Genomic DNA, 23,750 nt, shown 5'->3' with positions numbered 1-23,750 from the left:
TGCCACGTGGCGAGTCTCTCCTGTGCGTGTGTTCCTGGTCCATGGGGACAGGTGTGCTGTCCCCTCACCCTGAAGGCTTCTGTGGTCTCTCCCAAGAGCACCAGAGCCCCTGTCAAGCCAGGAATGCCCAACAGAATGCCTGTCCCAGCTGCCTGAGAATGTCCTTTATGGCATCTTTCTGGTGCCCCAGTGTAGCCCAGGGTACGGACACAGGCAGCGCCACGTCGTCTTCCTGACAAGGAGCGGGGCTACGAGCGGGCATCACGCTACCCACCCAACACCGAGGGAGTGGCGGTGGGTCCGGCCCTTTCTCTTGGTGGTAGTGATGTGGCCGATGTCTTTGCTCTCCAGCTGTGTCCTGCACGGCTCTGCCTGGGCCCATCCACCTGAGGGACAGGGCTGGATTCCCAGCTCCGCCCTGCTGCTGGGGAGCAGCTTCCGTTGGCACCAGTTTTCTTCATTTCTCTCACTGCTAGGAATCCACGGGTCCTTGGTGCTCTCTGGTGTCTGCTCACACCACCCCAGGCTTGCTGGACAGGGCTCCTTTTGGTTACCACCCTCATCCCAGGTGCTCCCTGCCATGCTTTGCAAGCTCTGAACTGTAGTGAGGTGCGCCCTGACAGGCAGGCCTCCCTCCTCCAGGCCCTTCCTGGCCAGTCTGCACCAGAGGCCTCACGCCACCCCACTGGTGCTGACTCTGGCTCTGGGCCCTGCACGGCTTTCCACTGTAGCCCTTCTGTAGCCACCAGGTCACCACCTCTCACTGTTTGGTGAGGACGTTGCACTTTTCCACTCAGTGACAGGCATTTGGGTTGTTTCTGCCCAGGGGTTATTAGGAATAATGCATCTAAGAAGGTGGGGTGCAGATTTTTATTTGAACATCTGTGGTCACTCCTGGGGAAGTTCCTCCAGTAGCATCATGGGCTCATCTGGAGCCCCTCCAGACTGTCCCCACATAGTGCTCCACTCCACCTTCCCTTCAGCAGTCACAGCCTTCTACATCCACCACTTCCTCACCAGCACTCTTCGCCTGTACCCAGCTGCCGGTCACTTTGAGAATATTTGTCTTAGTCTATTTTCTGTTGCTGTGACAGAATGCATAAGACCAAGTTCTTCATAAAGAAAGACATTTCTTTCTTTTGGTTCTGGGAAGAGGCCAGGAAGCCCAAGGTCAGCGGCTGTGTCTGCTGAGGGCCTTCTTGCCGGGCGGCATAGGGTGTCGGGTGGCGGGGGGCTGGCGAGAGTGACTTGCAGTGCCCACCTGCTGGCCAGCCCATTGAGGCACTTGTGCCCTGTGGGCAGGCTCGCTGGGTCAGACACCACTCTCACCACAGTGCAGTGCAGCTTGTCACCGTCCTCTGCCCAGGTGTCAGGTGGGGGGGGGAGGGAAAGCTGGGACCTGAGCAGGTCAGGGCATCTGGCTGCGGGCACCATCTCTCTGTCCAAGCGAGAGCCGGGTGTGACAAGAAACCCCAAGGTCGGGATGGAGGGAGTGTTCACAGGTGATGGAATCAGGAAAACAACTTTGAGAACATAGGGCCGCACTCTGATTGAGCTGCCGGAGACTGCAGAGACTCCACAGCGGCCGGTGGTCAGCCAGTGTGCTCAGGCTGCCCGTGTCTCCGTGCCCTCAGATGGTCAGGCTCCAGGAGGTGTTCAAGGCCTTCTACCTGGGCAAGCACAGCGGACGGAAGCTGCAGTGGCAGACCACGCTGGGGCACGCCGTTTTAAAAGCAGAGTTTAAGGAGGTAAGTTCTTCTCTACCTCACGGCGTTTCACTTTGCATTGTTCGTGCAGTGTTGGGGATGGAACCCAGGGCCTAGCACATGCTAGGCAAGCGCTGCCACGGAGCCACATTCTCGAGCCTTTTATTATAGTTTATTTAGAGACAGGTTCTTGCTAAGTTGCCAAGGCTGGCCTGGAACTTGTGATCCTCCTGCCTTGGCCTCCCTAGTCACTGGAGTAATAGGCGTGCACCACCACGCCTGGCTGTTCATGGAACTTTTTAAATTGTCATTGAACCTGGATAGCAAAGAAGGAAACGTTGTTTGGCACAATTGAGCCCCGGGTTTTCTAGGTCTGTGAGCTGAACAGTAGTTAAGGGTTGGTACGATGTTCCAGTCCGTCAGGGGCAGCGTTGGTGTAACTGGAACAAGCAGAGACTGGGAGGTGCGTTCTGCTTCTCGGCTGGCCAGAGGGTTCCAATTCAGACACAGGAAGGAGGGCTAGGCGCAGTGCAGAGGCAGAGCATCGCCTAGCACATGTGAGGCACTGGGTTCCATCCTTTGCACCACATAAAATGGATAAAAATTTAAAAAAATCAAAAATACAGTAAGATGTCACTTCTGACCAAGGGACTGGCTGAAACAAGGGGAGGGGCATCACGGGGCATCATCTAGCAGTTCAGCACTCGGCCAGCCTCTGAGTGGCCTGCGCCGCTGCCGCCCCCCAGCTCCAGGGTTCTTCCTGGTCTTCTCCTTTGTTTTCTTCCTTTTGTTTTAAAGTGCCAAGCCAGTAAATAAGTTCTGGCATATCCCACGGGCCCCCAAGGGGCTCTTTGACAATTGAATGACGGTCTTTCCTGGATCACTCCAGTTAGAGTGAGAGTGCCCACTGTGCTAAGAGTGGTCAGCGGAAGGGAGGGCACACAGAAGGCAGGCTGGTGAGGAGGAAGGAGTCCCTGTGTGCGCACATCGAACCTCAGTTCTGTAAATGACGCTCGGTCACCTACACTATGCAACATAGTCCCCATCTCCTATTCTGCACAGCTGATACAACATGCTCGTCTGTGTGTGATCGCGTAGGTTTTAGTCCATCTGCGCACGTCCTTGCACCTGCTCCTGAGGGTAACGTGTTCATCTGCCACCCCAGGCTCTGCCTTGCTAGTGTGCTGCAGTTAGGGCACGGCCTCTGCCAGCTGCACAACTGTAGGCCACCACGCCACTGGACACACGGCCAAGCTGGTCTACCAGGTGGCCTGGCAGCCCCTCCTTCTGTCCCCGTCCCCTCAGTACAGAAGTGCAGCCTCTCTCAGCGGGGACAGGCTCAGCTATTAGCACTCTGGGCTGTTGGGGACAAGCCCAGGGGGATGGCCCTGGCTGACCCAGGCAGAGCCATCCCTGTGCTCCTGTAGGGAGGAGCTCTGCCTGCTCACCCTCCCTGGCCACCTCCCAGGTGAGCCTCCTCCCTCCTCTGGCCTCAGGTATTCCTGCTGCCACCAAGAGGCCCCATAGCTAGAGAAGGTTGGATGGCAGAGTAGCTGCTAGACACCAGTCAGCAGTGTGTCTAGCCATAGATGGGACGATGCCCTTCCGCTCAGTGGGTCTTAGGGGAGAATGGCACTTGTCCTTCAGCTCAGTGGGACTTAGGGAAGAATGGGACGATGCCCTTCCGCTCAGTGGGACTTAGGGAAGAACTTTCTCACTGCTTCAGAAAAAAATTTAAGAGAAGAACTGTAAACTGCAATACCAAATAGTGGTTTTACTCTTTTACAGTCCATGACCTAATTCCTTCGTACTTGGTGGTGTTAGTGAGTTCTTCGTCCCTCACAAAAAGTTTGAGAGCAGAATGCTTCTTCTGTGGTCTGCCTGGGTGCCCGTGTGCCGCTCTTGCCGCAGCGATTCTGTTGTCTTACAGGGGAAGAAAGAGTTCCAGGTGTCCCTCTTCCAGACATTGGTGCTGCTCATGTTCAACGAGGGAGATGGATTCAGCTTTGAGGAGATAAAAATGGCCACCGGGATAGGTAGGCAGACTCGTCAGGACGTCCCAGAGCCCGTGCTGCTGCAGGAGCTGGTGGCGGCCTGCCTCTGGCTGGCCTTCGAGGCTCTCGTTGGTTCATGCCGCCCTGTGCTTGCTTTTGCAGAGGACAGTGAACTGAGAAGAACACTGCAGTCCCTGGCCTGTGGCAAGGCGCGCGTCCTGATCAAAAGTCCCAAAGGAAAGGAGGTGGAGGACGGGGACAAATTCCTCTTCAATGCCGAGTTCAAGCACAAGCTGTTTAGAATAAAGATCAACCAGATCCAGATGAAGGAAACCGTATGTACAACACTCTCGTTGTACTTGGTGCTCACCAAGGGATCGTTGGTGCTCACAGTGATTCTAGACAGAGGTCCAAAGCATTTCCTAAAACTGATTTGAATACTGTGTTTATAAAAGCACTTACTTTCACGTAGCTTTCGTGAGCTTTATAGTCTCCATGAGAAGGGAACTTGGAAATCTGTTCAACAGCAGCCATTCCCACTCACACGGTGATGTGCTGGGTCACCTCTGTGGCAGCAGATTCTCCTGGCACAAAAAACAGGTGGCTTTTCAGAACTGGGTACCTGGGCCTGGGGCAGGAGCCTGCTCCAGTGTGGCAGTGTGGCAGCTTGAGCAGGGAGCAGACCCTCGGGTGTCTGTGGTGTAGACGGACTCGAGACCCCAGCTCTCGGACTGCTGCCATAGTACCCCATAGCCCGCATGGGGGGCAGTTCCAGCCACTGCCTGCCCTGTAACTGCCAAACCTGCATGATGTATGCCAGGTTCTCATGAAGGGGCGGGGCCACTCGCGACGACAGAGGACACCTCTGATTAACCCAGGTACCCACAGGTACCTCTCCAGCTCTGGCTTTGACAGTGGGAGGCTTCAGGAAGCCAGACAGGAAGTACATTCAGATCATTCACAAGGAAACACCTGAGACCAGCCACAGTGTAAAATGATGTTGACTCACATCAATAATCCTCTGAAATTAAAGTAGTATTCCATTTTTCATGTGAGTGGGGAAAATGTTAAGAAGTCTGGTAATCTCCAGGGTGGCAAGTGTAGGGAAATAGACGTCCTTTTTGGAAAGGTGTTGAATTGGTGCAGGCCTTGTGTGCTCATGTGCATCTACTTTCCTGAAAGACTATTTTCTTAGTATCGTTCTAGATTCATAGCAAAATTGACAGGCAGGTGTAGAAGTTTCCGCACATATGCCCTTCCCTGCCCCACGTGGCCTCCCCACCATCCACACCCCAGTTGGCACAGTGAGTGAGCTACGATCCCTGGATACCACGTGCACAGCCTGTGTGGGGTTGGCCCTCAGTGCTGTGCCTTTGGTGGGTCTGTACTGACCCCTACCTTGGGTCCACCTTTGCAGTATTGTGTCAAGTGGTGTCACTGCCCGCCTGCCCTCTGCCCTGTCAGCTCCTCCCTGCCCTGGCAACTCCTGGTCTTTCACATCTCTGTGGGTCTCACTTCCTGTAGAACCTTATGGGAACCTACCTGGGCCTCTCAGGAGGGCCCCCTCTCTCAGCAGCGTGCTCCAGATGTCCATCGCTGCTGCCTGTCTTTTCCAGACACTTTCTGTGTTTGTATGCCCTCCAAGGGTGCAGTGAGCATCCCGGCCTAGATTTTGTGGGGTGGTTTCCACCTCTAAGGGCAGGTCGGCATCTGTTACAGATTTGGGTGCACATACCCTCCGCCTGCTCTGGATTACAAATGTCGAGTCGCCATGTTGCCACGTGTGTGATCCCACAGTGGCTTCTGTGACATACCTGTCACACACTGTTCTTACTGTGGGAACGTTGCATGCGTGCCATTTCTGTGCACTGACCCCTACCACTGGTCCCTTCTGATGTCACCCTGGGATGGCTTCCGTGAATTATCACCTTTGTTATGTATCAGGTTCCTGCATTTGGGTCAGTTTCTCAATCCTATCTCCAGATTCTGCTGATCTGTTTTCACAGCCAGCACCTAATTCCTTTTATTTTTTTCCCCAGTGCTAGGAATTGAACCCAGGGCACTTCACAAGCTAGGCAAGTGCTCTACCAGAGCCACACCCTGACCCCCACAGCATTTTAGATAATATACTTACTCCTCTAACCCTAACCTCACAGTAAATCTGAGAGCCACATTGTCCTCTTGCTCAGCTTGCGTTCGCCAGCTTTCCGGTCCCCTCTCGGGGTTCTCGTGTGCACAGGCCTCAACTTCCTGGTTCATGCTGATCAGTAGTTGCAGATGTGTGCCCGTTCAGCAGACCACAGCTCGCACCTCCTGTTGGCGCTGGGAGCTCTTGTGACCACGGAGACCCGGCCATCCGTTCAGAGCTATGCCCAGCCGTCCTGTCCAGCACATAGACGATTCATTCAGCCAAGGGCACTGTGGTAGTAGAGAAGTACAGGGAGCAAAGCCCTTCCTAAAGAAGTGATGGCGGCTTTCTGCAGGCTGTGACTAAGTGCAGGCCGTAAAGCATTTGCAAGCCACCAGAGAGCTGAGGCAGGATGGTCTTCGTTTTGTAATATTTTTTAGTTTTAGGCAAACACAGTATCTTTATTTTGTTTCTATGTGGTGCTGAGAATCAAACCCAGTGCCTCATGCATGCTAGGCGAGCGGCTACCACTTGAGCCACATCCCCAGCCCTATTTTATTTATTGATTTTTATGTGGTGCTGAGGATCGAACCCAGTGCCTCACCGGTGCGAGGCAAGCGCTCCATCACTGAGCCATAACCCCTCCCGGGGTCTCTGTTCTTTACATTTCTGATGGTGTTATTAGTGTGTGTAGATCAGCACTGTTTATCTTTGTGCATTTTTCTTACTTTAGCCCCTTTATAAAATTCTCATCAGCTTTGATGGTTTTTCAGTTGACTTTCTTAGATTTTTCTAGCTCATCTAAAAATAATGATCATTTTATCTGTTGCTTCTTAGTATATCTTTTCAGTTTGTTCTCAGTTGCATAGGTAGACCCTTTTAAGTATAGTGTTTTGTTTTTGTTTTGGGGTTTTTGTTTTTGTTTGTTGGGTACTGGGGATTGAACACGGGTGTGCAACCACTGAGCTACATCTCCAGCTCTTTTTTATTTTTTTAAATTTTGAGACAGGATCTTGCTAAGTTGCCCAGGCTAGCCTCAAACTTGGCGATCCTCCTGCCTCAACCTCCTGAACAGCAGAAGTTACAGGCATACGCCAGGGTGTTCCACTTAAGTAATGTTTTTAATTTTTGTTTGTGGTATTTACTGTTTGTTTCTAGTAATTGTTCTTTATCATGTTCAAATTCTCCCCCCACCCCCCGCAACTGGTTTTAAAAATCAATCCTTACTTGATAAAGCTTGCTTTAAATCAAGAATCAGTCTTCCAACCTGCCATGCCTCTTCACATCTCCAGGTGGCCACGCAGCCTACCCCTGGGCTGCGGTCTGGCTCCTGGTGTCAGGCAAAGCTCACTGTGTCATAAGCCCTGGTGCTTTGTTTACTGCCGATTGAACATTCTGATAAGGAAAACATAACTTTAAAATTAGTTTCAACTTTTGTTTTTGAGTGTGCCATTCTAAGAAGCTGATTTCCTAGAACAAATGAAAACACCTAATAAAAGAGGGTCTATCCAAGGTCTGGCCCTGATTTACATCAGAACAAAACTTGTCAAACTCGACAACATGAAACAACACAGAAAACATTTTCACACTCTGTTCCTGTCTTTGCACAGGTTGAAGAACAAGTGAGCACTACCGAGAGAGTGTTTCAGGATAGGCAATACCAGATTGATGCTGCTATAGTCAGAATCATGAAGATGAGAAAGACTCTTGGTCACAATCTTCTAGTTTCTGAGTTGTATAACCAGCTGAAGTTTCCAGTCAAGGTAAATGTCTCCGTGGCTTTAGTGGCTGGGTGCAGCTCTGCTGTGCAGCTCTTGCCTAGCATGTACAAGGGCCTGGGGCTCCCCCAGCACAGAAAACCACAACAGAACCCTGGTAGCGTGGATGAGTGTGTGGCATTGTGCTGCCCCATGTCCAGGCCCTGACCAGCCTCTACGGGCGTGGTGCACAAGGAGGCCCTGAGCAGGGACACTGGACAGTGGGGTGTGAGGGCTTGCTGCACACCTGCCACCCCGTGGGGAGGAAGAGGCAGAAGGCCCTTCTCCGCAGTGGAGGGGATCCTATAGGAATCATGATAGTGGCTCACTCAGCACGTAGGAACTGCCTTGGTGATGGCTCATGCTGCTGTGTGTACAAGTCACCTTGGGCTGTGCCCCTGCACCGTGCACGCTCCAGACCTGAGCTACTCCTCCCTGTTCAGGACATGGGGTAGGCTAGGCAGATATTACGAAAGTGGTCGGAAAGTGAGTCAGGAAGCACATTCAGCACCCCGGAAGGTGTCAGCTCTGGACCTGGGCCTGCCAGAGGGTCAAAGTCCCCTGCTTCTGTGATGCAGGTTTACCCTCCCTCCTCACCAGGCAGGTCCCAGAGGGAGCTGAGGTGCTGCCCAGCTGATGTGCAGAGCCCATGGAACTGTTTTCTGCCCCCCTGCCAGGCCAGTGCTTCTCCCTGGGCCCACAGACCGCCTGTGGGGAAGCAGCAGGTGTGGGGTGCGGCAGCCAGGCTCCCAGGTCTGCTTCATAGGTAACTGGGTGTGTGGCCTGCTGCTGAATGGAATGGTCCACTATTTGGCAAACAAGAGTGCCGCCCTGAGCGGGGCTGGTGCCCAGAGACACGAGCACAGATCCCCCTCGATTGGTGGGGAGGTGTGGTGGCACCCTCCCTGGCGGTGGCTCACTGAGGTGGTCACCGTCTGTTGGCAGAGGAACACCGGGATTCTGTGTCTGCGCTGTAGGCACAGCCCGTGGTGAGCACACAATAACCAAGTGGAGTGCCCAGGAGAAGTGCCCTCCCAGGCCATCAGGTTTCCTTCCCTGTGGGCGCCATGCAGCTGGCCTGCTCGTAGCTGGCGATGCGTGAGGGGTGCTGTGTGTCCTGTGACTGTCGGTGACTTAGGAATAGGTGTCCTCTGGGGATCAAGAGCATGTGCTTCCTTGGGCACGTCCGCGGGTGGGTGCTGCTGTACTGAGGAGCCCTCTTGTCTTCTCTTCAAGCCTGGAGACCTGAAGAAGAGAATCGAGTCTCTGATAGACAGAGACTACATGGAGCGTGACAAGGACAGTCCCAACCAGTACCACTACGTGGCCTGACACACCTGCAGGGTGGCGAAGCCCACTCGCTCCAGGAGCCTGCCGCTGGACACGGGAGACCCTCGGCTCACCAGGCGGGAGACGACAGGCCATCTCGCCCAGGGTGCAGGGTCTTCACGTGACACATCCTTCCCCTCCAGTTCTTTCTCTAGTTCTCTTAGGCATTTAGATGTTCGTTGCTCTGTGTGGAATGACTTTGAGGTTGGACGGACGCAGGTGGTAGTTGACAGGAGTCCTCCACAAGGTCCTGCCGCTCTTTGGAGGGAGCCGCCAGTGGGTTGGTGTGTGTGTGCGTGTGCGTGTGCGTGTGTGTGTGGTCCCGAGTGCACGATGAAGAGACCCTCCATGCTGCATCGAAGTCCCAGAGTGCTCCGGTTGACAAGCCTCAGAGTGAGAACAGGGGCCTCCACTGGGGACTCTGGGAAGAGCAGGTCCCATCGGGCAGCTCAGCGATGCAGCCAGAACCCTGCGTCCGTGTTCGGGGGTCCCAGAGAGGTCTAACCTGTGGCAACGGATTTTTATAAATCGGGCTTTCAAGCGAGGTCCCTGTGTCATCACGCTGAGCCCAGCACACAGCCAGTGGCCTACAGCGAGGACCTGTGTGCCCTCTGCTGAGGGCTGGGCCTGGGCCCCTGTTTTCCTTCTGAGGCGGGCACCTGCGTTTGGTTCCTTAACTTGCAGTATTTGTGTGATTACCGCGATAGATACAGTTTGGTTGGTTTGGTTTTCCGGTCCTGAGCTGGGACTGCCCTGTTCTCTGCCCCACCCTGCAGGAAGTTCCCTAGCAGACTTGAAGGTCCCGACCTTGTGACACAGTGGTCATTTTGTCAAAAGATTAAAGGGTTTTGTTGGTTCCTGGTTACATGTGAACACACACGGGAGGTGGAATGAGAGTTGAGTGGAGACGTTACTATGGTGACAATGACAAAGATGCTCTTGTGAGAACATTGGAAAGTACTTTCCATTTTAGAGTACCATGTTTCATTTTGATTAAAAGCTACCAAAGGAATTTTGATCATGGTATCGTGTTTGAAGCAATATTTTCTGGAATATACCGAGTTTATATAATTTGATTTTATGCTAAATTTATTAAAGGATTCTCCCTTTTTGAGACATGGGTGTTTAAAATATGACATCTTTTGGGTTCCCATGTTAAAATCCTTACTCTTTAAATATCATCACTTCTATATTTGTAAATTTCCATTTGTGAGTTCTATATGAGGTCTATGAAAGGCCAGATAGATTTCTATTTCTATTCTTATATTTTAGGTTCATTGTGTCTAGAGATTGTTAATATTGTAATTTAATATAGACTTTGAATAAAATTAGTTTAATTGGCCTTAAAATCACATTAATAAAACTTTTTGGTATGCAAGCTGCACATTCCTCATAACTGTTGAGCAGTTTCAATTATTAACATGCCAGTAAAGGGAAGCCCTCATGCTCTCCAGTGGCTGTCCCTTCCTGGTCCCCTGTCAGCAGCAACAGGAGAGGCAGAACCTCACAGACACAGCGCTGGGCTGGGCCTCTCCTCCCACCAGCAGCTGTCCTTTCCCATATTTTCAGCATCAGCCAGTGTTTTAATAAAGTTACTGTGGTTAACTCATTGCACAGAGGAAGTAACTGAAAAGGAACACAGTCAAGAAAAAAGTTGTGAAGTTAGAAAGGTGAAATTATTTGCAGACTAGAAAACTATGCCCAGAAAATCCAAGAGAAGCACACAGAAAGCTATGACCCCAGTTAACAGGAAAGTCAGCAGCCTTCCTGCAGATTCAGTCAGACCATGGAAGATTGGGCTTTCATTAGCAACAAAAGAAGATAAAACTCCTAGTAACGGAGGGAAATATCTGTGTGAAAAGCAAGAAGTGAAATGTGCTGTTCCCACACCACACCCCGCAGCAATTCGGAAGGCTGAGGCTGGAGGATGGCAAGTTCAAGCCAGTCTCAACAGCTTTGCAAGACTATCAAATAAAGACAGTCCCTGGGTTCAATCCCCACTATGAAAAAAAAGGAAAACAGGCTGATTCTAAAATTAAAGTAGAAAGCAAGCAGCGGGAATAGCCAGACATTATCCTAAGACGTCTTGACACGGTGCAGCTGCAGGCCACTGGCTCGGAGAGGACATGGGCAGAGCCTGGAGAGCTGGCCTGGGCTCTGGGGAGGGGACAGCCTGTCACCCCCTGAGCAGCTTTTCAAAACCTCATCCCTCAGGAAAGAGAGGAGATTTGGGTCAAAGCCAATTTTTCTACTCAAGTTAAACGTAAAAAACAAAACCATAAATAAAGGAAGGAATCTGAGACACTCTGCTGTGGTTGTCCACTAAGATGGTGAATTAAGACGGCTCTCTCAGGAGAGGACGGGCTGGTGCTTTGTTGGCGGGCTGGGTGTCCGTGTGTGCTGAGCAAGTGTCTTACCCTGAGCTGCACCCCAGTCAAAGGTAAGATTTCCACTTGAATGTCTTCCCACTGGTGTGTTCTCGTTTTTAAATTTCATAGTTATTTTATTTTCGGTGCTGGAGATTGAACCCATGGCTTCTTGCTTGCTAAGTGCATGCTTTACTGCTGAGCTACAGCCCAGTGGAGTGAATTTCAGGGGTGGCACCGGGGGTTGAATCCAGAAGCATGTACCACTGAGCTACATGCCCAGCCCTTTAATTTTCTACACGACAGCCCTTTTTAATTTTGAGACAGGGCCTCACTAAGTTGCTGAGGCTGGCCTTGAACTTGTCATACTCCTTGCCTCAGTCTCCCAAGTGCTGGGGGTTACAGGCATGTAACACCTGGCGCAGCTTTGAATGACATTTTTAAAGTTTACTTGGGGGGGGGGAGGGTGTTAAAAATACGATGACAAACTACCAGGCGTGGTGATGCACACCGTAACCCCAGCGACTCAGGAGGGTGCGGCAGGAGGATCAGAGCTCAGAGCTACCCTCCTCAACTCTGGAAGACCCTGTCTCTAAATAATACACAAAAAGGGCTGGGATGGTGTCCCAGTGGTAGAGCACCCCTCGGTTCAATCACCAGTACAAAAAGGAGAGGCTGATGTTGTGGTGAACTGCTAGTCAGAAGAATAGGAGGAGCCTCCACTAGATGAATGTGTTTCCTGAGCTGGAGGAGGGTGGGATGGGAGAGCCTCAGGGTGTGGCCGGAAGCTTGGTCCTGGTTCCCCACGCCAATCCAATAACAAGGCCATGGTTTTGAGGAGGGGGAGTTTTTGAAACACAGGGGACTCGTATCCCGAAGGCTGATGGAGCTTTTAAAGGGGGTGATTCAAAGGCTACATTCCAGGTGTTCTCTGTTGGAGTTGTGATCACTTGTTAATTTAGGAGACTGTCGTTCCTGAGATCTGCTGGTGCCATCCCCAAAGTCTGGATGACTTCCTTCCCATGGTGGGTGTGTGCTCAGGAACAGACTACTCTGCCTTTGGGGAAGAAAGGTAATCCTGTTTCTTCTGAGATTAGGGAGGAACAGGGGGAGAAGAAAAAAGAAACATGTCCATTTTAAAAATAAGTCACAGCGTTTGAGAGCAGCAAGGCTGTATTTAAAGCATAAAGTGGACCACTGTTACGAGGTCAGGTGCAGACCATGACTTCGGAATAAATGAGGTCACTGGCAGGGGAGAGGATGAGGTGACTGTTCCATTATCACAAAGATTCATTTTCTTGTTACACTATTTACATAAATCCAATTTTTTTCTCTAAGACAATTTTTTTCAATCTTCTGTTGTTTTAGTTTGAACCATTTCTTTTAAGTGTAAATGGACACGATACTTTTATTTTTATGTGGTGCTGAGGACTGAACCCAGTGCCTAACAGGCAAGGCAAGTGCTCTACTGCTGAGCTACAACTGCAGCCCGCCATTTATTTGGGGTGGTGGGTACTGGGGATTGAATTTGGGGGCACTCAACCACTGAGCCCCATCCCCAGCCCTATTTTGTATTTTATTTAAAGACAGGGTCTCACTGGGTTGCTCATTAGCACCTCACCATTGCTGAGGCTGGCTTTGAACTCTCCATCCTCCTGCCTCAGCCTCCTGAGCCACTGGGATTACAGGCGGGCACCACTGTGCCAGACCCAAGACTGATTGTTATTTTTTAACGTTAATGTGGATCTTTTATTGACCTTTAAATGACAGTACATTGTATTTTTAATTTCTCAGTTTTGTTTTCTAATATGGCAAATATCAATAGACAAAACCCACAAAAACAAAAGCTCTTTGTTATTCTCAAATAAATTTCAAAAGTTTTAAGGAATTCTGGTACCAAATGTTTAAGAACTACTGACCTAGAGTATGCCCGAGAGTGGAATTGCTACACTGTAACTTATCTTTACTAAATATTTCCAAATTATTCTCCAAGATGATTGCATTAGAATGTCTGTTGCTCAAATCCTCATCAGCATTTTGGAATTTTTTTACACTTAAATTTTGCTTATATTCAATAGGTGCCAAAGTGGTGTTATTTTAGTTTTATGTTTCTCTGATTATGTACTTATTATGTGTGAGATCATATACTTTCCATGCATTTATTACCCTTACAAATTTTTTCTTCCCTAAATTCCTGTTAAAATTTTTACACATAAGTAGCTGGTTTTTTGCATCAGTTTTTAGGGGCACTTTAAATTTTCCATGCAAAGTACCCTTGGTTGAGTTCTCCTTTTTCAATTTTTAAAAATGACAGTATATTTTGAAATATTATACATAGAAGAACTTGTTGCAATTAGTATCACATTATTGTGATTGTACATGATATGGATTTATATTGGTCATATATTTATAAATGAGGATAGTTAAGATATGTTCAATTTATTCTGCTTTTTTTTTTTTTCTATTACTATCCCTTCTCCCTTCCCTTCATTCTCCTTTGTCTAGTTCAGTGAATTTTTTTGACAGTAGAATGCATTTTGACATTGTACACAAATGGAACACAACTCCTGCTTGCTCTGGCTGTGCCTGATGTGGAGTCCCTCCGTAGTGTGTCATATGCGCATGCAGGGTAATAATGTCTGTCTCATTCTGCACCTCCCCAGCCCCAGCCTGAGACTTATTTTTAAATGGAACATTTCTTCCTCTTCCTCTATCCCTGTTCCTAATTTCTCCCCTTCCCTAATCTCAGGGGAAACGGGATTACCTTTCTTCCCCAGCCTTTTCCATCTGTCCTTGAGCACACACCCACCACACCAATGAAGTCCTCCAGCAGGTCTCAGATACAGTCTCCCCAATTAACAAGTGAATTATAACTCCAACCGAGAACCCTGGAGTGTACCCTTTGAGTCACCCCTTTAAAAGCCCCCTATTCCTGCTGACTGGCAGAATCACAGCCTCTGGGATGGGAGTCTCCTGTGCTTCTTTGCTAGTAAAGCCAATGAAACTTTTTTCCTTTTTCTCAACATCCGTCCCTCATTACTGGATTGGACTTGGAGACAAAGGACTGAGCTTTTGGTGACAGCTCTGCAGCATAGATGTGACCCTGGAATCCCTTTTCTCTGAGTTCCTGCTGAGGCCCACTCCCTTTTGGCTTTTGGCCTTCCTTTTTGTTTTCTTGGTTTTACTAAAACAGATTCTGAGAATGATTCTCAGAATGCGTGCAGACACATTTACTGAACCTTTGCTTCTGTTTTTATATTTGTGCTTAACAGTTTGGTTGTGTAAAAATTCTAGGTTCCTTTTCCCTTTGGGCCTGAAGGCATTGCCGTGTGCTGTCTGCCCACTGGCTACAAGGTTCACCTGCTTTCATGTGGTTGACTCTTTTGTTCCTGGGACTCCTGCCAGACAAAGCGCGTGCTTGGCTCCTGGGCTTCTGTCTCTTTGCAGAAGCATCCCCTGACCTCCCATGTGGCTCTGCTCTTCCAGCTCCTTTGCTCCCACCTGCCTCGAATTGTGTAGGTCAGCTGGCCAGAGGGTTTCACAAGAAAAAGCTACCTCCCCAGACTCCTGCTCCATTTGTTTCTGGGGTTCCTGGTCCTGTCCTCTATTGGCATCAGATTCACCTTTATAGGTCGGGAGCCATTTTATCTAGAGGCTCCAAGGTTCGGATTCTGAGGCAAGGCTGCTTAACTTCCCGTAGAACAGGTGCCTGCTAAATGAGCAGTCCCGCCCAGCTTATGGTGCAGCTCCTCAGCAGCTTATGAAATTCATCTTGCAGCCTATAGATCTGCTCTGAGTGCCAACCCACTGCTGTTGTCCTCGGAGGGACAGCCTTGTTGGTCTGCCTTGTGCTACTGAAAATAGATCTCTTGTGTGAGATTCCAGGGTGTGGCATGATCTTTAGACTTTTCGTGGACTCTGCGAGTGTCCTTTCAGCCTCCATGTCAGATCATTTCTTGTTTTGTAAGCCACATCCCTGTTTCCTTTTACTTTTTGAGACAGGTTGTCACCAAGTTGCTTAGGGCCTCGATAAATTGCTGAGGCTGGCTTTGAACTTGCAATCCTCCTACCTCAGCCTCCCCAGCTGCTGAGATTACAGGTGTACACTTAATAACAGACTTTTTATTTTATGGCTACAGAGTTCTTTTCTCCTTCCTCCTGCTCAGGGAAGAGAGGCAAACTTTTTCTATAAAGGGCTGGAGAGAAAATAGCCTTGCAAATCTCATGGTCCCTTACATATTCTTGTTTTCTCACACTTTAAAATCTTAAAACCACTCTCAGTTCATCTAATGAGTTGTGGGCAGCAGTCTGCTCCAGGGCCAGCTGGTTATCTGGTCGTAAGGATCCAAGCACTAACAACCCCCTCCGGCCTGTCCCTATTTCTGTGCTTTAACAGCAGGCATCCAGGAACACCAAGGTCAAAGGTCATCTGGAAGGCAGGCCCCCCTGTTCTGCATCGGGCCTTTTCCTACCTCAACCCTCGCCATCTGTGGTGTCCTGAGGCCTCACTCACCAGGTTCCAGAGGCGTTGACAGAGCAGAACTTCACCTGAGTTGTGCACCTCCCCAGCCCTCAGGAGCCATTAGAAGTGCAGTGGCCCCCCTTCCACAGAACATCTTAACTAAGCTTCTCCAGAAATCTTCACCACAGCTGATTTTAGGACTATCAGCAAGAGGCTCTACAAAAGAGTTCAGTGTAATTAAACTTCCTATTTTCCTGTTGCTCCATTTTACTTGGCCCCTGGCCTGGAAGAGATCAGCACTCCAGGTGCTGAAGGCCCCTTTACTTGTTTTTCACAAACATGTATCCAGTATAGTAGTTTGTAGAAGTGTGTTTGCAAATGCAGACTGTGATTAAAAAACAAATCCTTCAACAAGGCCTCTGGCCTTGAGCTGGGCTTCACAGAGATGTCTACATTTCTAAGATCAGAGAAGTTACCAATTGGGCTCCACGGTCACAGCGGGCAGGGGAGGAAAGGAAGGGGAGAAGAAGCTCCCCCCTTCTCAGGCGCTGTCCTTCAAGGGTTAACTTGCCCAGAACAGTGAAAAGCTGCTTTTATGTGAACTGCTGCAGGCTGTGAACTTCTGAGCCCCTCCCCTCACAGCGCTGGGTATAAAACTCTGAAACTGCCTGAACTCGGGGTTCAGGGGATTAATTGATTTCAGCAAAAGATCTGCCCTCTGAACCTGGCTGCAGCCAAATAAAACTGTTTCCTGCTGTCTTCGGTCCCTTGCCTCGTCTGTCCCCTGCAACAGAAACAGCGAGTGTTAGGGAGAGGAACAAGGGGAGAGGGGAAAGTGGGAAGAACGGTGCGGATGCCCACAGGCTGCACCAGTTCAGGCCAGCAGGGCATGTGTCTGGGCAGGACAGGCCTGAAGCTCACAACAGTGGCCACTGGATAGAGCAGGCACCAGGGAGTTTTTCCAGGATGATGAAGGCAGAGAAAATTCATTCTCCATGGGACCAGCCGATCCAGGGAGGAGAGGAAGAATATGAAAATGTAGAAGAGAAGAAATGGTGCAGGTCAAGTTTCCAGAAGAGCTGGACAGTGGAGGAGGCCCAGCAGCACATGGGGCCTGTGCACCTGCCCCTGGCAGCGACACATGGTGCAAAGCCAGGCACAGGTGTCCACGGAGGTGAAGCAAGGAAAGAAAAGTGGAGGGACTCGGGAATCGCAGCCGGTTGTAGAGTCACCTGGGATGGCACCTTGCTGTGAGCACCACCGACAGGTGTCTGAACCACCACAAAGAGTGGACAGAGCTTTCAAGGCACAGGGTCAGTGGAGAGGAGGGTCCACACTGGTCTCAGGCTGGGCCTCCAAGTTGGAAGCCCCAGGAACCAGTACTGGTTCTGCAAGGACTGCATGCCCCGGGTAAGTTGCTTAAAATCTCTGAAGCGTGGTTTTTATTTTTTCAAAATGGAGATAATGATCTAATTCCCGGGGGTTATTCTGAGTTCAAAGTACAAAGCTCCTTACACCAGAAACCACACAACTGAAAGGACCAAGGAACAGCCTGCAAACTGCAGCTCCCCAGGGTGGGAGGACACTGTGGTGACTGAAGTGGTTTATTTATGAACATTCAGCTAACCACATACTCAGCGAATGAAGGCAAACGACCACCGGTCAGATGTGCTGAAGAAATGACCTCCACCAGACTGACACGGAGAAAGGCTGGGGGACTTCCTCATACAGCAGGACACAGGGTCCCCAGAGTCACAGAAAGGCCAGGAACGACGTGTCAGTGGGTGCCCACCCAGAAACAGTTTCACTATTTTACTATGTTCTTTTAATAAATCAGTCACCCTGTGAGTCCTGTGTATGAAAAGTGCTCTGTAGTGACACATCAGTGATTGGTGGGCAGGGAGGGGCTGACGCTCAGGGGCACCGGAAACTCTGGGGTGGAGAAAGCGTCTTACGTCCCGTTGGGGTGCTGGTTTCACAGGTGTACACAACTGTCAAAACTCGCTGACCCAACAGCTCAATGGGTGTCTCTATTTTACATAGAAAGCTAGTTGTTAAAGCTGGAGGAGACAAAGACATGCTTGCCAGGAGCCTGGCTCTTGGGAAACACATTGCTGCAGCCTCTGATTCCATACTGGTCCTCAGGTAGCCTTTTGTCATAAGAAGGCACAGAGGCCAGAGTGACACCACCATGCAGGCTTCAGGGCGAGCTCTGAGGACACGCATGTCCTGGCTGGAGGGTCTGGTCACACTGCCTTTCATGCCTGTCGGTTCTGACCCAGGCTGCCCACGGGGCTCTTCCCAAGCTGCCCTGCACTTGCAGCCACCCGACGAAGGCCTGCTTCTCTTTTCCGTGCACCAGCGCATGTTCCCCTTGGAAACTTGGTATAGGTCCCTAACACGTTACCGATACTAGGCCTGCCCTGGCCTGCCACTGCAGTCACCTGTGTATCATTACCTAATGATAATGAGTGCCATTATCATTAGGTAATGATACCTGCGGTGGACGGGCAAGAAAATGGGAAGAGAAGGGAAAAGAGCCAGCCCTGAGGGCAAGGCTCTGTGGTGGGAAGACCCCCTGGCAGCCTCTCCTTCTTCCCAGGCCAGGTGCTTAAAACCCAACCAGCCGTCCATCTGGATCCAAGCCGCTCCACCGACTCTCAGGCAACGAAGACAGGAGACAGAGCCTGGGCAAGGTGGACACCTAGCAAACGGCCAACCAAGAATGGGAGACCGTCCAGTGGTCGCTAGTGGGCAGCCTGGCATCACCATCTGGCCCACCACCTCACCTGGCAGGCCATGGGGAGATCCTAAGCACACAAAACTATCCTCAAAAATGTTTCCGTATCTCACTTACACCAGGAAATGCTGTAACACGACTACTAGAGCTGCTTCCAGGAAGCCTGTACTGCGTGGGGAAATGTTTGCTATAAGGCAAGAATTAGGACACAAAGTATCGGCATTTTTAAGAAGCACCTGTGTACTACCAGACTCCACACATCACCCCCAGGGGCTGGGATGCAGCTGTGCAGAACACCTGCGGCACATGCATGAGGCCCCGAGTTTGACCCTCAGTACCACCAGAAAACAGCAACCACCACCACAGATAACTGGTGGGTAACAAGTGGTGCATTTCCTCCTTTGATCCCACATTTTCACATTTCTCTGTTTTCTATTACTAACCAGCATAATTTACCATTATTTTCACAGAAAAACAGTAATCGAAAAACGGCTTTGAGCTGTGTTGTAGCTCAATGGTAGAGCGCTTGCCTAGCATGTGAGGCACTGGGTTTGATCCTCAGCACCACATAAAAAGTTATTGTGTCTATCTACAACTAAAACATTGAAAATAAATGAAAAGTAAAATGACTTCTGTATATCTACAAATGAAGTGCCCCAAGATTACAAGACACAGTGCCATGAAGATGTCCCCTCCCCAGCTGATCTATCAACATGTCAAAGTCCAGTAAAAACGTGTTGCTCTCAGCTACCAAGAGTGTCTTGGCAGGAGGGAGTTCCCCACTCTTTCTTACAGGATGGGTATGCTCACCACAGACACCAACACTGGTGGAGAGAAACCACAAAGTTCCCTCGAATGTTACTAGCTTCTTGACCACATCCTGTTTCAGTTCCAAGAGTAATCCAGGGTCCCACATTGCACTGGTCTTGTGTCTCTTGAGTCTCTTTCTACCTGTGACCAGTCCTGCCTTTGTGACCTTTCAACCCAAGAGGATTGTTTCGGCTGTCTGTCATCCTGCAGAGCCCCACAATTCATGCCCATCTGTTCTACTGCAGACAGAAGTAAGTTCTCCATCACTGGGAAGAACATCAGAGGAGTGGCTTCCATAGAGCCCTTGGGAGGGACATCAAGTCAGTTTGTCCTCCTACTAGTGATGCTGACCTTGGTTAGCGGATTAAAGTGCCATCAAATGGTCTTCTGTACTGTAATGTTGTTTTCTCTCTTTGGTGGTGTTGAGGATCAAACCAGGACCTTACTCATGATGAGCAAGCACTCTGCCTCCGGGATACACCCCAACCCAATAGTTTTCTATTTGTAATAAAAATACTTATTTTGGGAACTGGTTACCACCCTTTAATATAAAGGATGTGCTAGGTTCTGTTCCTCAATTCTGCCAAGAACCTGAAGCAGATAAAGCTATCTGCTGCTTTCTAAGAGTAAAACTTCTCTACTGGTCACTACCATAACTGCTGAGTTCAAAAAAAAAAAGAAAGTGAGCAAGCAAGCCTCTGTCCCAGACATTGCGACACATGAAGACACGTGAATTCACATCTTTCCTTCATCAGACCGTATCAGCTTTTAAGGATTCAACACAGAAAAACAGTGAACGCTCCCCTTACACCTCTGCTCCATCACACTCTACACTTCCAAACTTTCCATTTGTGGCCTTTTTTTTCCCTCACCAGGGATTGAACTCAGGGACACTCAATCACTGAACCACATCTCCAGCCCTATGTTGCATTTTACTTAGATACAGGGTCTGAGTTGCTTAGTGCCTCGCTTTTGCTGAGGCTGGCTTTGAACTTGGAATCCTCCAGCCTCAGCTCCCCGAGTCACTGGGATTTCAGACGTGTGCCACAGTGCCCAGCTAAAAAGAGATTTTGAAGGTTAAATTCAGGAAATGACTTGTTTTATTTATTTATTTATTAAAATATATATTTTACATCTTAGTTTAAAGGATCGCAGTTCAAGTCTTTTTTTTTTTTTTTGGAGAGAGGGAGAGGGAGAGGGGGAGAGAGAGAGAGAGAGAGAGAGAGAGAATTTTATTATTTATTATTAGTTTTCGGTGGACACAACATCTTTATTTGTATGTGGTGCTGAGGATTGAACCCAGGCTGCACGCATGCCAGGCGAGCACGCTACCGCTTGAGCCACATCTCCAGGCCCGACTGTCTGTTTTTAAATATATATGTATGTATTAGTTTACAGTGGACCTTTACTTATTTATATGTGGTGCTGAGAATTGAACCCAGTGCCTCACACATGCCAGGCAAGTGCTCTACTACTGAGCCACAACCCCAGCCCAGGAAACAACTCGATTGTACAGACAGGTTCTGAATGCTCTAAGCAGAAAAATAATGTACTGAAAAGACTCTGAGTAGCTCACAAAATTTCCAAAAAGGATGCAGAACACTGCAGGAAAGTCACAAGGGGGGATGGCAGGACCACAACTGAGTGCAGACACACATTCACACCAAGTCCTGGCAGGCCAGCACAGCCTCCCCCTGATACCCAGGGCCAGCGTCTCTGCACTCACCAGCTCCACTTCAGCCTGACAGGCTGGACTCCTGATAGCCCACACGTGAGCTACCAGGAAAGCTGGGAACGGACTGTTTTTTCAGCCTCTACAGGTGTTCTGCCACCACCTACACCCACAGGATAGGAAAGGATTCAGAGCCAAAAAACAGTTCTGGGGCTTTGTTTCCAAGCTCAAGATTATCCAGTAGTTTTTCAAGAGAAAATGGAAATATATTAGAATATATTAGAATTCCTCCAATCACATTTGAATTTAACATTGTATTTCGTAGGAGCAAACCAGACTTAGCCTATTCAGGTATTGGACCAACAGCACGTCACATTACTGCTGACCAACGACTGCACAGGAGAAGTCTCAGCAGGCTCTGTGCAGCTTAACAGGCCTCAGCCTTGCCGGCAAGGTGGAGAGCATCACCTTGGTGGAATTCTGCCATTACTCCTCCTTTGCTGGAACAGCAGGAAACAAACTGTAGAAGAATCTGGAAACCTGAAGAAGATATGAGGAGGAAACACACTCTTTACCAAGCATTCCATTCCCACCCCAACCACAGAAAAAAAATTCAACAGACAGACTCCCAGTTCACTACTTATCAGGCTGGAGAGGCAGGAGGAAGACAGAATTAACAGCAGGGAAAGTCAAATCTACAACAAGTAAAAACAAACGAAAAAAGTGACAAGAATCCAGGACGATTTAGTTGAGTGACCCACTGTAGTGCACAAACCAGAACTGAAGTGACTTCAGATATGGTTCCTAAGAAGCTGGGATTTTATGTTGTAGGGAAGAAGGTGGGACATTCACTTTATAAATAACTGAACCAACCAAAAAGACAAGCAGGCACCAGGAGCAAAGAAAGGACAAGAGGAAGCCAGGCTTGGGCTCTTCACCCTGCAGACAGCAGGTGATAAACTACCAGGCTACCTCAGGCCCCAGAGGCAAGGAACTTGGATTTCTTTTCTTTCTTTTGGGGTGCTGGGGATTGAACCCAGGGCCTTGTGCATGTGAGGCAAGCACTCTACCAACTGAGCTACATCCCCAGTCCAAGACTTGGATTTCTCTTAAAGGAAAACATGTATATACTGGACTGAGTGCTCCTGCCATGCTCTGGTAAATCCCCCACCTGTGGCCTAAAGCACACTATAGGACCACTAAACAAACAGAAATCACAGTGAACCCTTAAACCAAGATCTTGTCCAGCATAATGTTCCTTTTTGGGTGGGGGAGTTAAAGTACTGAGGATTGAACCCAGGGGTGCTTTACCAAAGAGCTACATCCCCAGCCCTTGTTATTTTTTGAGGCACGGTCTAAGGAGCTAAAGGACTTGCTACAGTGCTGACTTTGGCCTCAAACTTGCAATCCTCCAGTCTCAGCCACTGTTGTGATGGGCAAAAAGTGGAGACTAGAGCAGGAAAGTCACAAGGCAGAATGGCAGGGGCCGCAGCTGAGTCCAGGGGGAGAAATAAAGAATGTCCACCCACTTCTGCCCTTTTCAATGCTTAAATCACTGAATACAATTTCACGCTATAAGTTCTTAATCAAGAAAATGACAATCCTTAATGCTAGGCACTGCAATAGACATAATCAATTCACAGCTAACAATTCTAGATTAAAATTCAAGCAAACAATTCTAGATTAATTCTAAGCATTGCAAACACACTTAATCATGACAGCCTAGTGATAGATACTCCCTCTGTGTGCTAAGTTCAAGTGTCAGATCAAAAATCTTAAACCCTAGGCTTTTAAGTCCAGCAGATGCCCACACACTCAGACCCTGGTGATCAGGTCAGGAAAGAAGGCAGGTTTCTCCTGGGATGGAGCTGATGGCGATTGAGGAGGCAGTCCTAGGGAGATGTTGTGGCTCTCACCAAGGTCAAGATGTGGCTGTAGAGTTTGAGGCAGTGAGGACAATGCAGAGGTTCAGGCAGATAAGAGTTGGGATGTCAGTCCAGGTCCTCATCAGGCTCTCCAGCTTGTGTGCATCAGTATCAGCTGGTTGAATGTCTTGTTCATTTGCTCTATCATTTATACTAAATTTTGGGGCTTTTGACCCCCCTTTCTTTTTTTAAAAAAATTTTTAATTTATTTTTTTTAGTTATACATGACAGTAGAATGTATTTTTTTTAAAAGAGAGAGTGAGAGAGAGAATTTTAATATTTATTTTTTAGTTATCGGCAGACACAACATCTTTGTACGTGGTGCTGAGGATCTAACCAGGCCGCATGCATGCCAGGCGAGTGCTCTACGGCTTGAGCCACATCCCCAGCCCTTGACCCCCCCTTTCAATCCTTATCAGCTGGATTTCTCAGGGACATCATTTATCCTGGGGTTAAAACATCTGGTATTGTGGTCCCCACCCTGATCTTCTCCGCCTTTCCCTCCGGCAGCCTGCCAGAGGCTTCACTCTTTATCAGGGTGGGAGAAGTGACTTGTTGGTGCCTGAGGGCCATAGTGCCTGGCGAGACTGCAGGTTTCAAACTGGAGTTTTAAAATGGAGTTGCTTAGGCTCAGGCCTAAGGCCAGCCTCACAACCTCCCAAGTTCCTGGGATTACAGGCCTGTGCCACCATACCCAGCAATAACTATTTTTAAAGACAACTTTTGTTTCATAACATGAATTCCAGCATTCAGTATGCTTGTTGAAGTCCCAGTTCTAACTCCCATTTCCAACCTTTTTGAGAATCGGAGGGCCAGAGGAATCCCAAGTTAAAATTCAGGGGTTTCCGGGGTTTCAGTTCT

At 49.2% G+C, this 23,750-nt stretch overlaps 1 protein-coding gene and 1 non-coding gene across 3 annotated transcripts in view; one reads left to right on the top strand and one right to left on the bottom strand.

The window, feature by feature from the left end:
• Cul4a (cullin 4A) overlaps positions 1–10,310 on the top strand; it is a 32,341-nt gene extending 22,031 nt beyond the window's left edge. For both annotated transcript variants that reach the window (XM_058582712.1, XM_046454864.2), the window contains 5 exons: positions 1,635–1,748; positions 3,637–3,742; positions 3,863–4,035; positions 7,439–7,591; positions 8,822–10,310. In XM_058582712.1, coding sequence (XP_058438695.1) covers positions 1,635–1,748; positions 3,637–3,742; positions 3,863–4,035; positions 7,439–7,591; positions 8,822–8,917 — 642 coding nt within the window. In that variant the 3' untranslated portion in view covers positions 8,918–10,310. The remainder of the gene's footprint in view (positions 1–1,634; positions 1,749–3,636; positions 3,743–3,862; positions 4,036–7,438; positions 7,592–8,821) is intronic.
• Positions 10,311–21,979: 11,669 nt separating this feature from the next.
• On the bottom strand, positions 21,980–22,053 carry Trnav-cac (transfer RNA valine (anticodon CAC)). Its single transcript has one exon. It is a non-coding gene; the product is annotated as a tRNA-Val (tRNA).
• Positions 22,054–23,750: the final 1,697 nt, after the last annotated feature.

Source organism: Marmota monax, unplaced genomic scaffold (genome assembly GCF_021218885.2).
Source record: "Marmota monax isolate L192 unplaced genomic scaffold, Marmota_monax_Labrador192_F-V1.1 WCK01_AAM20220418_F8-fsc00026, whole genome shotgun sequence".
In the NCBI taxonomy this organism is placed as follows: domain Eukaryota; kingdom Metazoa; phylum Chordata; class Mammalia; order Rodentia; family Sciuridae; genus Marmota; species Marmota monax.
Note: the sequence above shows the minus strand (reverse complement) of the source record. Positions and strands in the feature narration are given on the sequence as shown.